Below are 15,726 nucleotides of genomic sequence, written 5' to 3'. Positions count from 1 at the left end.
TTGACAGTTAATCAGACCCCATTCTGTGCTGATTCAAAAAAAGAAAGGTCAGATATGCAGTCACTGTACTCCTGTCTAACTTTATATTGTAAATTGTTCTGTCTCCCAGGAGGCAACCAAGGGGAAAAGAAAACCATCCCCAAACAATGCATGAAGGCATGTAATCTGGCCTTACTGACCACAAATTAAATGGGCTTTGTCTGAGGTAATGAAAATCTGACCTGCTCAACAAAAGGAAATGAATATTACAGCTGCTTACTGTGGCTAACAATGTGTCCCAATACTTTGAGACATTTTCACTGTGTTCACCAGATGGAGGCTTTGGAAAGGGGCAGTTTCTGAAGGGAAAGGATATTGGTTTTTAGTGTTTTTTAACTCCTTACCGTGACTGGCAGGGGTGTGTGTTACATTTCCTGACCTGGGGCTCGGGGCGGGTCACTCGCTGGCAGTCACTGTCATTCACCAGTGTCATGGTCTTGTTAACGATCCGAGTGCAGGACACGATGGTTTTCCGCTCACCTGAAAGTCAAACCAAAAAGAAATTAACAAAACCAAGTCCACTCATCAACCAAAACTCAAAAGCTTGGGGCTCTCTGCTCCCTCTACCAGATGTACTCTACCACCTCTGCAAGAAATCTTATTCTCCACTTCTACCTGACCTTTGTACTGGCATGTTTCGGGTTGTTTTTTTTCAGAAAAGCTACAAATCTTTCCCCAATAATCACGCAACTGAGTGTTTCACAGGAGCAGCAAGTTGGGCTTTCTCCTAGTGTTTAATGTGGAAACAAGCTTTAAAACAATTTGTTTTCATTTCTGGTTCCTCCTCCACAGGTAGCTGTGCCCTGTCATCACCTCGGGCAGATGTGCTGAAGTCACACGACCTCCCAGCCCCTGATAATGTGACTGATAATGACAGGACAGCTGCCTCCTGCTGCTCCCCAGGCAGGGAGTCAGGATGAAAAGGAGTGACCGAGCTTCAAGAGTCATTAACTGGGCTTGTTCATATTTCAGAAGGAGAAAACAAAGCTACCAAAAGAAATTATTTCTCATCTTCTGCTCCTCCAGATATATTGCTTTAAAATCCTTGTGGCAGGAGGCATCTCAGGAGGAGACAGCATTTCTCACATAAATTGTGCATCAGGAGTTTCATCCAGTGTGGCCCTCAGGGTTCAGCCTTCTACTGAGTGGCATCAGGAAAGCTGTGCCACAGGGAGCACCATAGTGACCAGATGTGACAAGGAAAGTGTCACTCCTGCACTGTGTCACTTTGCGTTACTGCTAATTACTTTGGTTTCTCAGGTTTGCTTTCTAACCCTGAGTCTGCGTCAGATTGAGTTTATTCACCATCTGCAACAGATAATAAAAAACAACACACATTCTGTTAATAAAAAATATGCAAACTTGTGTATGGAAAGGAGAAAGGCCCTTCTCAGCTTTGATAAGTGGCAAAAGCACTGGACAGCTAAAATAAAAGTCCAATTATCAAGCTGCTACTGTTGGGAACCATGCAGGCAGACACTGATTTGATTTAAATTTGTAGCAGGTTTACAACAAAAATCAGAAGAGCCACAAATAAATTTCCTTTTCACTCATCTGAGGGTTTAGTGGGTTAAAAATTATTATTCTAACACACGAGTAAAAGTGTCTATTCTAAAATGAGTCCTATTTACAGAAAAAAAATCAGCAATTTCAGTGCACTGAGGGCAGTGAGCCTGCAAATGTGAAGATGAGCTCTTTCCTTCTGTCATGTCACATCATAAATAACTGAGTCTGCTGGTGAAGACAGACTGCCCAGAATGCTTGGAAGTGATCTGTTTTCCTCAGGGAACAACCTACTTCTTCCAGCTCTGAAAATGCAATGGACAGTGTCTGACAAACCAGTCTCTGGTTTCACAGCATCAGCTCCCCCCAGGGCTCCAGCAGATCCGTCTGGGCACATCCAGGGATCTTGTGGGAAGGGAGCTGTGCCGCGTGTTCCTGGACTCCCAGCACATCCACCCGGCACGGGAGCACCCAATGCACATCTCCAGGAGCTGCCACAGCAGCACTGCCCCGCTCCATCCCTGGGGAGGGAAGTGCCTTTCCCTGAGCGTGCCTGGTCCTGTGGAAGTGCTGCTCCAGGAATGTGATGGGAGCTGGAGGCACGGGGCTGCACACAGCGCCTGGAACCATCCATGCACCAGAAATCCAGGTGCAGCTCCAGCCTGCGGTGACAGAGCAGTGTCCCTGCCAAAAGGCTGGCTGGAAATTAACTGTGGGGACGGGGATCAGAGCTGGGAGAGCCGGTGAGAACGAGCTTTCATTGAATTCATTATGGCCAAGTTCATTTTCATGGCCAATTTCCACCTCTCCTGTGGCTGGAGCCTGCAAACATCACACAGGGATTCCTACCAAGCTTCCCAGTGTCCCTACCTCCTCCACACTGCACACTGCATCCTTCCCATCCGCTGTGCGTCCAGATGTACAAGGAATCCTGTTGCTTTTCTGGCTCGCTTCTGTTTTCAGCAGTATAGTTTACAGGGATGGTGTATTCATAATGAATTCCATAATTCTGGTCATGGAATAACAGCACCTGGTTCGGCAGGAAAAGAGAGGCTGTTGCAACACACTGTGCAGGGAGAGCCAACAGGCTGTAAGATAGCACTGCTGGAAATGCTGGCTCAGGAAAAAATTCCTAAAATATAAATACCTTGTAAAAGGCAACCAAATCTTTATCTAGAAAACTTAAATTACAATGGTACTGGTAAAACAGCACAACTGCAGGAGCAAGAACTGCTTATGATTTGTGAATATCTAAAGCACTCACAGGGATGTCTAAACCTGGAATTCAAGGCCTAACTTTCAGCCTCATATGTAATCAGCAGGACACTGGCTATTCAAAGAGAAAGACAACAGGAAGCATTAAATCAGCACTTTTCATATAACACCTACTTTCAAGAGCATCTAGAGTTAAACATCTGAAAGAACAAGGTGATGCTTCTCAGAGTAAAAACTGCACAAAAAGTCCCTTGTCTCCAGGTGAATATGGCATTCAAGGCAAGCATGACTATTCCTGCTGACAAGCTGTAGCAGGATTTTATGTCTCAGAAAACTGTGGATGACAAGCAAAAGCCATATCATACAACTGCTGGCAACATATATTTTCATCCCTGCTTATTGCTAGAGGAAGGTGAAACCTGCTTCCAACAGCAGGCTATTTCCTATGGAACCACTTGTGATGTCTCCAGTGTTATTACTCCAAAATACCCTCACTATTAACAAAGGAACTGAGAAAAATGTTTATGTTTTCACCATAGGCAGATGGGAGTACTGGTCCTGTTTTGATTTACATGTTGGACTTCATTTGGCTCTCACTTTCTCTGGCTTGAGTCAGAACTGATTGGAAGATCTCCATCTCATGGAGGATGGGGTCCATGGAATCTGAGTTACCACAGTATTAACAAATGCCACAGAAGTACTACTGTAATGTTCATGCCGTGGCTTTAAACTTAATTATACTTATTATTCCATGATCTGAGCAGCACTAGACAGATGAATTGTGCTGGCTTTTGTCATCTACTGAAATAGGAGCAATGCCTTATCAAGTAAGGTATTTTAAGCTCATAAGTGGAGCAAGCAGCTGCCTGTTTGAAAAAAAGACAAATTTGCAAATGCTACTTTCTCCCAACAACAATTGTTTCCCCTTCAGATTTGCACAAATAATTCCTACTTAACCAATAACCTCACTAAAGCTGTCAGGAGCTCATTTAACCAAAGAAATGCGCTGAAAGAAGGGGTCCTGGCAGCCTGTACTATGAACACTGGAGGGACTCCACAAACTCAGCATCCAGGAGCTGCTCTGCACAGGGCAAAATCCCGGGCAGATGAGCCTCTTCCAGAGGATGTGGGGAACAAAGACATGATTTTGCTTCAGCTACAGAGGGAGCCTCAGTAGCAGGACCGAATACCAGGGTTGAAACCAGCCAACCATCATTACAATTTCAAAAATGAATGTTGTTTTTTTAAACACAATTCAAATACCAGGCAGCCAGAGGCAGAGAGCTTGAGCCCTGCTCTGGCTTTCTTGAAGTGCAGGAGATATGAACTCCTGTTCTACAGAACTGATCAGTCAGCCTTGTCTAAAGCCCCCTTCTGCTCTGGGAATGTTTGGTTGTCCTCTGTTGCACAAGGAGGACTAGCACAGGCCTACTTACACAAACATCAGTTTCTCCAAGAAATACACACACAGCAATGCACTTGGAGAAATGCCTCGAGTATTAAAAACCAGCTCCTAAAAAGAAATCCTTATTATCTCAATATGGGTGCAAGACTAGTGAATCTAAAGGCCCATATGAAACCAATTTCATGCAATTTCATAGCCATATATAATTGGGGTGTGTGTGTATGTGTGTATAATTGGTTTCAAATGCAGGTCACAATGGATTGACTGAAGCTTCTGGCTCTTTGTCAGTCCAGTGTATTCCACCACTGTTTGAACAACAGTTTTCTATTTAGAGGGAACTGGTAACCATCCTGCCTTTCTTGTGTTGAAAGAATGAAACCCACCACCCTGCACCAAGGAAAAGATTTGTATCTGATTTGAAGCAAAGACTTTATGTGTGCTTTGTTTACCACTGGCAGTGATTTAAAACCACATGTTTTTTAATGGTCTGGTAATTTTTACATTCCTCATTTTTAATCATTTCTGTAAAGGAAGGTGAAGAAGGAACATTTCCTGTGCTTATGTCTACTGAAAGAGCCTGTGTGTACCTGGACACTCATAGAGAAGCTCAAAATCACTCCTTTCCTGTCTTAGCTACTTACTCCTTAATAAAGGAGAACTGAGCATTTCTTTAAAACCAAAGCTCTGCTGAATCTGAGGTTCACAAAATGCCAATAACCAGATTTTTCTGCAGTGGACCTCAATCAAGTAATGCCCCGGAAGGTTCCAAGAGCTGCCAAAGGAACCCTGCACAGCATCTCTCCAAACGGTACCTGTGCAACTCCTGTTTCTCACATGAGGTTGGGAAGACCTTGGCAGTACAAGATACTTTATCAGAGTCCTGGCTTCAGGAGGGAAGGCTTGTGTTAAGGCCAAAGTCAAGCAGAAGCTGATGTTTCTGATGGTGAAAAAGGTGCCTGGTGCCTCCTTTGAGAGTGCACACCCTGGGTTACACAGGTGAGGCAGGAAGGTGCTGGTGTGCCCAACCCTGCACCTCTGACTGTTCCAGCTGTAACCTCTTTGAACCCAGCATTACACTGGTCTGAGCGCCTGTAAACTCACTCATCTGTCTGAGAAAGCAAAGACAAAACCCCTCATGTTCCTGTGTGGCAGATTTTGACACCAAGAAGGTACTGACAAAGTGGAGTATTACTGTCAGCTTTTTGTGCATGTGAAAAGTTCAGGCTTCTTTGGAGCTTTTCAAACTGGGTCAGGAAGTGTTGCACAATGAACACCAGCAAGCCAAAAAAATCAGGTGAGGGAAGGGAGAGAGTGCTGATTTTTAGCAGTGCTTACAGATAGCCTTTAGAGAACAAACATGGCAAAAGCTCACAAGGAGAAGAAACAGCACAGAAAAAAAATGGAATAGAATAAAAAAGTTACAGAAAACAATGAAAAAAAACTAATATACTTTCTATGCAAACCTTGCTACAGAACCTGTAAAGCTTTCTGCAGACTTTTAAACAGATATATGAGACAAGAATTATTACAGCTGTCTCACAGATACAAATGCTAAGGTTACACCAGCATTAAGGGACTGGCCCATGGGTTACTCTGTCACCCACCAGTGACAGCTCTGGGACCACAGTCCTGCTCTTCTCCCCCCTGTGGACTTCTCATTCATGCTCAGCCACATGGCTGCTCATAAAATACCAAGCTGGGTTAACAGAAGGGCTATGCTGAACATTAGGAAAAAATGTCAAAAAACACCTTAAACTACATACAATTGAAAAAACAATATAGAGAAAACAAAGAACATTTCTGTGTGTAATTAATTCATTACTTAGATTCAAATTCATATATATCATCTGTGCATGCTAGATCTGCACCTCTTCTGTTAGAGAACAGAGTACTTAAACACCATACATCCTGGCAAGAGATGAAAAGACATTTTAGCAAATATGCTTTTATGTGAGTGATCAGGTATGTCCAAGAAATAAGAAAGGTCCTTGAGAACATACATCCTCTAGAATGGACCTGTGTGGGACACATTACAGGGGTATCCTGCACTGGACATGAGCTGAATGGATCACTGCCTGCTCCCCCAGAATGGAGCATCACTTTTTGAGTGGTGAGCCGGGCTTCTCCAGCCCCTGCAATGCTGCAAAAGAACACTGTGGTGAGGAAGCAAACAATCAAAATTTAACTTTCAGCTAGTATATAAACCCTTTCTGTTGCATCACTTAAGAAACACAAACAAAGGATATAAAGTTACCATCAAGTGCAGTGGTATTTTAGTTGGTCCTTTGGCAGAGATTTTCTCCCACAGCCCCCTTCGCACGTACCGGACAGTGGTGCCTGCGATCTGAAACTCACCAGGAAGCTCAATTTTCCAGTCGCTGTTAATGGATCTCTTACTGGAATCTTTTAAAGCTGGAATGAATCAAACACCACAGAATGAAATGCAAGCAAATTGTTATTACAATACAGACTACTGAGCCTTTGTCTCAAGCTACCTCAAGCACAAGATGCAGAAACCTTGATATGAGTAAAAGAATAAAACTCCCCACTTTTAGATGGCCCACTGTAATGTTTCTAACTTGAATATATTCTGTACTTCAGTTCATGACAGTATTTTAAAGAATTAACATAAAATTAATAGATCATTTATCTCTAAACTCTCCTTTTAAATGCAACCAGACAACTCTGCAATTTAGTTTCCATGCAGAATTTTCTTTCAACTTCCAGATTTTGAGACCACATTTTCCTAAACTCTCCTTGAGAAAAAGATCAATCAAATCTTTGTTGCTTCACATGTGAAGATTTGCAAGTGCAAAATACAACTGATGCTGTGCTTGTGTGTGCTCAATGTGAAAACAAAATGTGAACTTGGCCACCCTCTTTTCAGAGTCCAAGTGCTGGACACAAACATACAAGGTCAGGTGCTGTAGGATTAAACTGATCCTGTGCCTCAGTAAGGCCAACTTGGAAACTCAACTGCAGAAGGAGGATGAATATTGAGAAGAAAAGATACTTGGAGCTGTATGTCCTTTATTCCAGCATAACTATTGCATCAGGATCACTGATGTCCTTCAAACACTCAAAGACAACTCCAGCCATAAGGGCATCACATTACTGCTGACTCATCAGTGGAAGCTGATCTAGGGATTGATGTGTTTTCTGTGTTAGAACGGAAGCAGAGTTATCCAGATGTTGGTGTGATGCACTGAGGGAAGAGAAAATTGGCAGACCCTGTTGCAGAGGAAAGTGCCAGGCCCCTTTGTGGAGATCCATTCACCCTGATCAAATCTGCCCTGACAGCAGACAGACAGAATATCCCACATGTTACTGGGCTTCCTTAGTTCAAGGTTAACTGTGTCTTTTGGCTAAGCCTTTAACAAGATGTTTTTTTAATCTCTAGCATCTCATGCCTATTTTATTCTCTTCCAGTAAAGAACACAACTTTGCTCTCGCTTAACTGAGTGTGTTGCAAGAAGGTAGAGAAGCTGTTCAATAGCAGCTTCTTTTGGAAGTCAATAGGAAATCTCCTATTGTCATCCCTTTGGATCAAGCCTCCATAGCCAGCAAACCCTCCTGGGTGTGCTTAGGGTACACATATATAATTTGTAATATCTAAACTCTGGGGGAATCTGGAGCAAGTGGAGGTCAGAATGTTCTCTGCATCTGCATGTGCCTTTTGGAGGACCTATACACTGGGAATTACTGGGAAAAAGGTGGGTATCTGTTCTGCTGCACACAACCTTCCTGACAGCTCTCAGAATCCCATCAGAGGCTTCAAAATCAGGCTGAAGGGGAATTGAAGTGGGAGAATATTTTTTCTGAGGAAAGTTTCCTCTGGCACAGAGCCTGGAGTATGATGGTGTCCTGACATTTGCGTGCTACAGCAATGTGTCTCTCCCTGTGGCTAACTTCTCTTTCTGCTTTGTTCCTCAAAGTACCTTCTGCAAGCTCCAGACACAATTCTGAAGCAGGATTGCTTTCCTCTGCCAAGGCCTAGTGGCTTCCAGGCAGACCAAAGGAGCCACCACGCTGGCCCTGAGGAGCCATGAACACAACTAATCAAAGCTGTGGATGAGATAAAACTCTCCAAGCAGCATGGCTGACTAGGAAAGATATCCCAGCACATGCTCAAAACTGTCAAAGAGGTTGAGTGACTTAAGTCATGCTTTGGTTCCAGCTCACCATCAAAGGGAAATAATTTGCTGATGAAAACCAACGTTTCATCTTTGTGAACTTCTTTTCTGGGCAGGGTTTGACTTTGATTGCTGCAGGCACTGCTCCCTCAGTGGCTGAGGAGATGATGAGTTTGGAAACAGACCTGTTCTCAAAGGTGCTCCTCGAGGACTACAGGAATTGCACTGGGGACTCAGCAGAGCATTTGGGCCAAAGTGTTTTCATTGCTGTTTGCCCCCATTGCCCCATCAGCAAGATCACTGCTGCAGCTACAAAACCTTCCATGTCCCAGACACAGAGAACTCCAACTGCTTTTGTCACACACAACCACTGGCTGGCTCTGCCCAGCCCCAGAGGTGACAGAACTAAACTCAAACTTGTATAGTACAAGAGCAGGAGGAATAGGAACCCCAGCAACAACCTGTAACTTCTGTTTTTCTTGTTGGCTGGAAGGCAGGAACTGGACAATCAACTTTTAAACCTGGCATCCAGTCAGATCTTTATTTCCACCTTGGGTCCCTCCAGCTTGCTTCCCAGGCTGTGGACACAAACTGCCCAGGCATTTCCTGTTCAAGGTGGTTTTCAAGAGTTACAGCCAGCCAAGGCAGCCAGCGTGGGTTGCCTGTAGGTGGAGGGAAATTCTTCAGGCACTGCTCCCAGCACATGGAATAATGATTCCAAATTATGCTCGGCTTCTTTCCAAAATGTTGTACCTGGTTCTGAGCAGAAATAGGACCTGATTGGACTCGGCTTTGTCAGCACTATTGAAATAGAAAATCCTTCCACACTCAGACCTGAATTTAAGAGTGACTGGGGATTTTTTCCTTTGTCATGTTTTTTGTCCTACTGGAACTCCTCTGCTGCTATTCTTCATCTCAGTTCAGCAAGACATTGGGTATCTTTTCTTTGTGTTGAGAGTTCCTTGAAAGAGAAAACCCTGGAAAGCTTAGAGAGGTTCTCCTGGCTCCTAACCACGAACCAAAGAGCTGGAAGAACTCAAAGCTTTAAAACAGCCAGATTTTTATCTGTCTTTATGTGATGCAAACAGGGCCAACTCCTGCTCTCAAAAATATGAAATCCTAATCTTCACCACCCGGTGGAGAACCATCAGCTTCAGTCAAGGTTATGTTGTCCCAGGGAAGGGCAGTCTTTAACTCCATGTAAGACACTCAGTGCTCTGCTATCTGCCAAAGCCCAAATACCCTGTGCAAACCCCACCAAAGCAAACAAAAAGGCTGATTTCCAGAAGGCAGAGCACTTGCAAAACCCAAAGAAACACTGGCTCCCATTGTTCCACCAGGCTTTGCTATGTCAAACATCTCACATGTAGGCGGGATCCTCTGGCAGGCTGGCTAAAGCATTATGGAAATAGGAGCAGTGGCGATATTCCTTCCTACCAAGATGTGGCCCAAATGCCAATGGTTTTGATGAAAGGGCAGCTGAATGACATAATTTGTCCTCCTTTTTTCTCTCTGAATCTGGAGTGAAAGAGAACAAAAGCATCTTTCCTGGAGATATTGCCAACTGTGGCAACGTCTCAAGACAGTAAACCAATAGCACAAGACCTGAAATCCTGACACAACCACTATGCAAATGTTTTCAGCAGCATCTGATAATTCCAGTGCTGGATATTAACATCTCATTTTGGCTGGAGATGAAGAATTATAAGCAAAAGATGTACAAATCAGAAACCAAGGTCTGAGCTTTGCTCTGACTCCCTGCATAGCCACGAGCAAGCTGAAACACTTCAGTTTCCTCTTCCACAAAACAGAGTGACAAGCTCTGCAATCCTCTCAGAGCTCCTTTCTCTCCGGAAGCAATGCCAAGGCCATGAAGCTCTGATTGTGCCAGGGACCTTTCACGTGTCAGGGGTATTTTGTATCTTGGGAAATTTTCCTTGAAGCCTCTGCCCTGCTCCAGGTTTCCTGTGTAAATTCAGGGCCATGGGGCATTAGTGTTTCTGTGACCTGGATTCCCTAGAAGTGATGGGGATAAAACCCTTTATCTATTGCACAGTAATGACAGAGAAGGAAATGCCACAAACATTGGAGAGAAGAGGCAGAAGACAAGACTGACAGATCCTCAGTGTAACTGACTGGCTGCACTTTACAAATGCCATTCTGACCTTTAATTTATGCAATGAGTAACTGAACAATAAATTAATTGACAGATTCTGCCCTACAATAACCTCACATGCAAATCCTACCCATCAGCCTCATCTAAACCTTTTATTCCCAACAGGAAAAGGAGGAGAGGATGCCTGTTCCCCTCTAAAGGAATGTAGAAGTAGAAATGACAAGAGGATTAAACAATTTTTTTTGCCTGATAAAATAGAGGCAAGTGGACTAGAGGCTGCAGCTAAGCCCATCTCAGAGTCAGGATCATGTCTTGGGTACAGCATCCAGTGAAAATATGCTGCTGTAGGAAATGGCAGCAGGTTACTGAGGGATATCAGCTGCCCTGTCCTGCCTCTGCTTCAGACTGAGCTGGGCGCCTTCCTATCAGTACCTCTGCTGTTCCCTTCTCTAAACACACTGTTCTCTTCCCCACTCCCTCCTGAAGTGCTGTGTGCTCCTGGCAGCTTTGTGCAAGCCACTGCCAAGTTCTGCTCAGGAACTCTTCTGTCTGTATATAAAAGTACTCTCTGGTCCTTCCAGGTTGCACAGGGCCTGTAAGTGTCACATACTATCACATCACAAAAACATGAAACCAAGCCACAAAAGCAGAGATTGCAGCAAGACTCAAATCACCAGCCCCTCCCTGGCAGCAACAAACCTTACAGGACACTTAGAGAAGGATCATTTTAAAAAGAAAACTGAGCTAAATTTTAATCAAAACATTTTTTTCTTTTGTCTTTTTACCCAGAAAGCTGTGAGCAGGTTTATCCTCAACCACTCTGATCCGCCGGGCACCCGCAGGGATCACAGCGGCTTCGATGTAACCTACAGCAACAAAAAAGGGGTGAATGAAAGCAGGGCCAGCCAGGATCAGCCATCCCATATCTCCCGTGAAAAACTCAACTCCAGGCTGGGGATTGAGTGAGAAACACTCCAGATGAGATCCCTGTGCTGGCAGCTGATTCTCACTGCTGTGACAGGCGTGGTCATGACTAACATTTCAGCAGAAATGCATGTGTGCTGCTCAGCTGTGACTTCAGGCTTGTCAATTAGCTCTCATTAGATCTGCACCCTTGGAATCACCCTGGTTTTCCTGCAGTACTGACAGAGATGTGTGAGGACACGGCCAAGTAGGACTGTCAGTAGCAACACAGCACAGAACAGACTTTTGAAATTATGTTTCCAGTAGATGCTCCTCTTTCATCCTCCCTGTCGAGGCTGAGGTGTCAGAAGGGACTCACTTCCACAAAACTTTTTGATGATGCTAAAACTGAACAGAGGGAATTAATGGGACAAATGAGGGGAAAAAGCTTGTTTTCACTTACATTTCAGCTCTGTACAAAAATTCTGGAGGACATAATGATCTTGCACTTGCTGCTAAGAATTCAACAGCTCAGATTTAATGCAGTCACAGAGCTGGAAGTTTCTCCAGGACTGACCACTGGTCACCTCTAAACAATTTTTTGAAGACCAATTTTGACTCACAGAATACATTAAGAATAAGCAGGAGCTACTAGGCAATAAACTAGGAAATGTAGCCTGTTTTCCCCCACTATGGAGACATGTGGAGTTACAGACTTGCTCCATGGGGTGGAAGTGGTGCCTTTAAACGATAAAGCAGAGGAACACTAGGGCCCATTTCAAAGAGCCAGGCAGAGTTTTTCCACTGGCTTCACTGGACTTTGAATCAGGCCTTTGCAGATGACACTAATCTCATCACAACCATGACTTGATTCCTTCTAATTGGCCACCCAGTTTACTTTGCAGTGTATCACTTGGCACCCTTTTGGGGTTATTGCTGTCCTCTTTCTTTTAGATGTTAAGCAGCTTATCCTGTATGTTCCCTCATCCACTTTTCTTGCTTTAAAGGGCTCTGTGAAGCTGTTCTGTATCAGTGATGCCTTTATGGGAATTGTGGGCTGTCTAGGGCAATGGGTTGGAAAGTGCTGGCACAGGGAGCAGCGATTGCTTTAGCACTTAGCAGTGTTCAGGGAGCTATTTTAGGGATAAAAGTGCAGCTGAACAGCCCTGCTTTTGCTGTGCTGATGCAGGGAGGACTCATAGGAGTATGGTGACAGCCTCTTGTACCTCAGGACCAAGTGATTCTCCTGCCACTGTGACATGGAGTGAGACAGATTTGGGTTCTCAGATGGTGGATTCATTTCCTGAGTATTCATTTCATGAGTAAGGCTTGAGCTCTTGGGTTTCATCAGGTGCAGAGGGTGGGCAGCTGACTTGGGCCACACAGGCTCCCTCTTCCCCTGATTTGTTGTATCTGAATGACACTTTCATCTGACCCCTCAGCTCAGCTCTCTTTGCACTTGTTCCTCCTCACTTACTTCTCCCTTACTCAGGATATCTCAGAAATGGTCACTCATCCCTTGCAGAAAAACCAGAGAGAGGGGCAGCAGAGCTCAAACCTTGTCTGTGCACAGAAGTCAGAGCAAAGGCTCTCCCAGCTGCCATTTCAACCTGGCTTTCACCAGGAAAAATCATTACTTCCAGGGTCAATTTTCCAAAGGAAGTACTGAAATCTGATATGAAATCAGAGCACACAGATGTTGGAGTTTATCTTAGACATTGCCAGGAGTTGTTTTTTCATCAGCTGAGATATCAAATCACAGTCAATACAGAGTGTTTCAGATATCAAACATCCTCACTGCACCCCATGCAGCTGCATATAAACCCAACCAACAACTACTTAAGACATGAACACACAGCAAAAGTGTGACCAGTGACAGTCTGTCACAGGGAAACAGCTCCTGAGACACCCCTGAACACCCCTGTTAGGAAGCCAGTTTGGAACATGCCCAAGTTTCAGGTAATTTAATGTCCCTACTAGAGGACTATTTATTTATTTAGTTTTAAAATCAGATACAAATGCCCAGAGCTAAATCATGCAGGGTTCAGAGACAAAGTTACTCTGAATTTAGTGGAAGGCAGTCACTAAGTTCAGTGAACTCTGGATCTGTCCCCTGACCCAGCAGCAGCCAGGAGTGTGTTACACTGCTTTAGAGGTGAGCAAATTCTGGAGCTGTGCTGGAGGCTCAGCTCAAGCCATAAATACACTCATTTCATCACTGTGCCATGAAAGAAACACCACGTGGAAAAGTGATTTTCATGTTACTTTTTACAATAGTAAATAGTGAAGTGTGAGCTATTAATAGAGTATTAGTTCTGGAGACTGTTTGGTTTGGTCTCGCACCAGATTTTTTCTCCTTGTGTAATTTCTAATCCTGATTGATGGCTTTGGGGGGCTGCACTCACAGCTCCTGAATAAGAAGAAACACACTGTGTTAGCTCACTGTGCCACAAACCTGACTGCTGACCTTCACTCTCTTGTTAGAGAACTGCCAAATGCTTTGCAGGGGTTTGGATCTGACCTGTCCTCTCAGAGGTGAAGCAGAACCCTTGGGCATGTCCCAGCAGGAGCATCTGGACACTCTCATTCGTTATCTCCAGCAATGTTGGGGGAGTTAGTGGTCGAATTCTGCTGCAAACAGACTGGATATCACCCATGCAAATTTGCCACAGGTACAAACTTGGATCACCTCCACCACTGTACTCTGGTCCTCAGAGCTGGTGGGAGGCTTCTGGTCACAGATTCCTGATCTTTGAGATAACTGCACCAGGAAACACCTCCAGTGTTTTCCAGGCACATTTTATTAAGCAAACTGTAACTGCAGATTGCCAGAAAGATTATCAAGTGTCAGCTAGAACGACCAAAAAAAAGTCTCAGAGTTGGCCCCGAGTCAAGGACTCTAAAAGCTCTTCTAGGTCTTAGGATAATTGTCTGCAAGGCCAGGGTTTGCAAAGTTGGGCTTAAAGTTCTGCTTTAAATGAGGAACTAGTTAAAGACTGATGAGATTTGGCAACTATCAGGCAGTATTTTTAGTAATTTCACCCATAAATCAGCCTGCTAAGATGAAGCTTTGAAAATACAACAGGAGAACTTCATTATTTGATAATTTATAGTGCTGTATGCAGTATACTCCACCTTGGGAACAGTTACTCTGGCACACACCAATCTTTCTGGATAATCTGCATTACATCAGTGTCTCAGGAATGTAAGACTGTGATTGAAGCAAATCCGAGATACAAATTTTATGGTATAACTCGTATTAGGAGAGACACCAGAACAAAGAGGTGGCTTTGTCATCAAGGAGATTAATATGTGAACAGTGGCTACTGTATCTTCATTTAAATGCTGGAGAGATTTGCAAGAGGAAAGCAGCCCACACAGAAAAATCCACTGTTAGCCATTGTTACTACACCCAGAAAGAACAGAAAGTTTAGTGTGAATTTCAGAATGCCACTGATCTACTGCAAAACTCTTCTGGTTCACACTGCAGTAGAAGACAGACTCCAAGGTGAAGGAAAAATTATCCCATGGCTGAAAGTACACACCAAAATCAGCAATGCCCAGCCCATTATCAAACCTCCCAAAAGTGCTTTGAACAAACATCTCAGGGTAGAAGGTGAGGAGCTCAGGCTGTCCTGCCTACCTGCCAGCCAATGCCAGCATAGCTTCCATGGAATTTCAGGGATAAGCATCAGCTGAGCATCTCAGACTTCATCCTTCCCACATTCCAGCTTTTGCTGAGTGCTACTTGTTGCAGTGGAGTGCAAATTATGTGTCTATTTTCTGAACAGCTGTGATGATTCTCCTTTGCTTTTAGCTCGAGAATAAATCCTGCATTGGCACCTGTCCGCTTCCAGCCATGGGATAGTTCATTTGTAAGAAAATAATTTTTCTGAAGAACCATGGATAAATTTCAAAGCCTTCTGCCACTGCTGTTGGTTACTAGGATTTCTAACTTGCATGTTCTGATGAAACCCTTATAAGGGATCTCTGAATTAAAGATTAGGTAGAATTCTATTTTATTGTAACTTACATGTGTACCCTATTGATAGAAAATTATATTTTTGTGTTAGCTAAAGATGCTCCCAGCCAGCATGACAGCACTATTGGACAAATTTCTTTTAATAAGTGCTGGACAAATAGCATATGCAATAAAACTCCTACTTTCCACCATCTTAAAAAGAAAAATTCCTAGCAAAGATGTACTTTACCTTTCCCAAAATGATATTTACAACTGGCATATCTTTAAAAAAAAAACCCACAAATATCTGTGGTCATTCTTTTGAATTATAACCAAAAATTCTTCTGAATCACAATCATAAATTAAAATCTTAATGTGGCTGAGAAAAATCAAGAGAGACACACCCAGGTCTCTGAGCATTACAGGCACAGCCTTGGAGAATCTGTCAGTG

At 43.8% G+C, this 15,726-nt stretch overlaps 1 protein-coding gene across 1 annotated transcript in view; it reads right to left on the bottom strand.

Moving 5' to 3' along the window:
- Positions 1 to 15,726, bottom strand: part of ADAMTS17 (ADAM metallopeptidase with thrombospondin type 1 motif 17) — a 153,841-nt gene that overhangs the window by 31,863 nt on the left and 106,252 nt on the right. The window contains exons 17-20 of the mRNA XM_058847265.1: positions 11,197 to 11,277; positions 6,417 to 6,574; positions 2,413 to 2,572; positions 384 to 519 (exon numbers count right to left, since the gene is read on the bottom strand). Of these exons, the coding sequence (XP_058703248.1) occupies positions 384 to 519; positions 2,413 to 2,572; positions 6,417 to 6,574; positions 11,197 to 11,277 (535 nt within the window). The remainder of the gene's footprint in view (positions 1 to 383; positions 520 to 2,412; positions 2,573 to 6,416; positions 6,575 to 11,196; positions 11,278 to 15,726) is intronic.

The sequence above is a fragment of the Poecile atricapillus genome, chromosome 11 (assembly GCF_030490865.1).
Source record: "Poecile atricapillus isolate bPoeAtr1 chromosome 11, bPoeAtr1.hap1, whole genome shotgun sequence".
In the NCBI taxonomy this organism is placed as follows: Eukaryota; Metazoa; Chordata; class Aves; order Passeriformes; family Paridae; genus Poecile; species Poecile atricapillus.
Note: the sequence above shows the minus strand (reverse complement) of the source record. Positions and strands in the feature narration are given on the sequence as shown.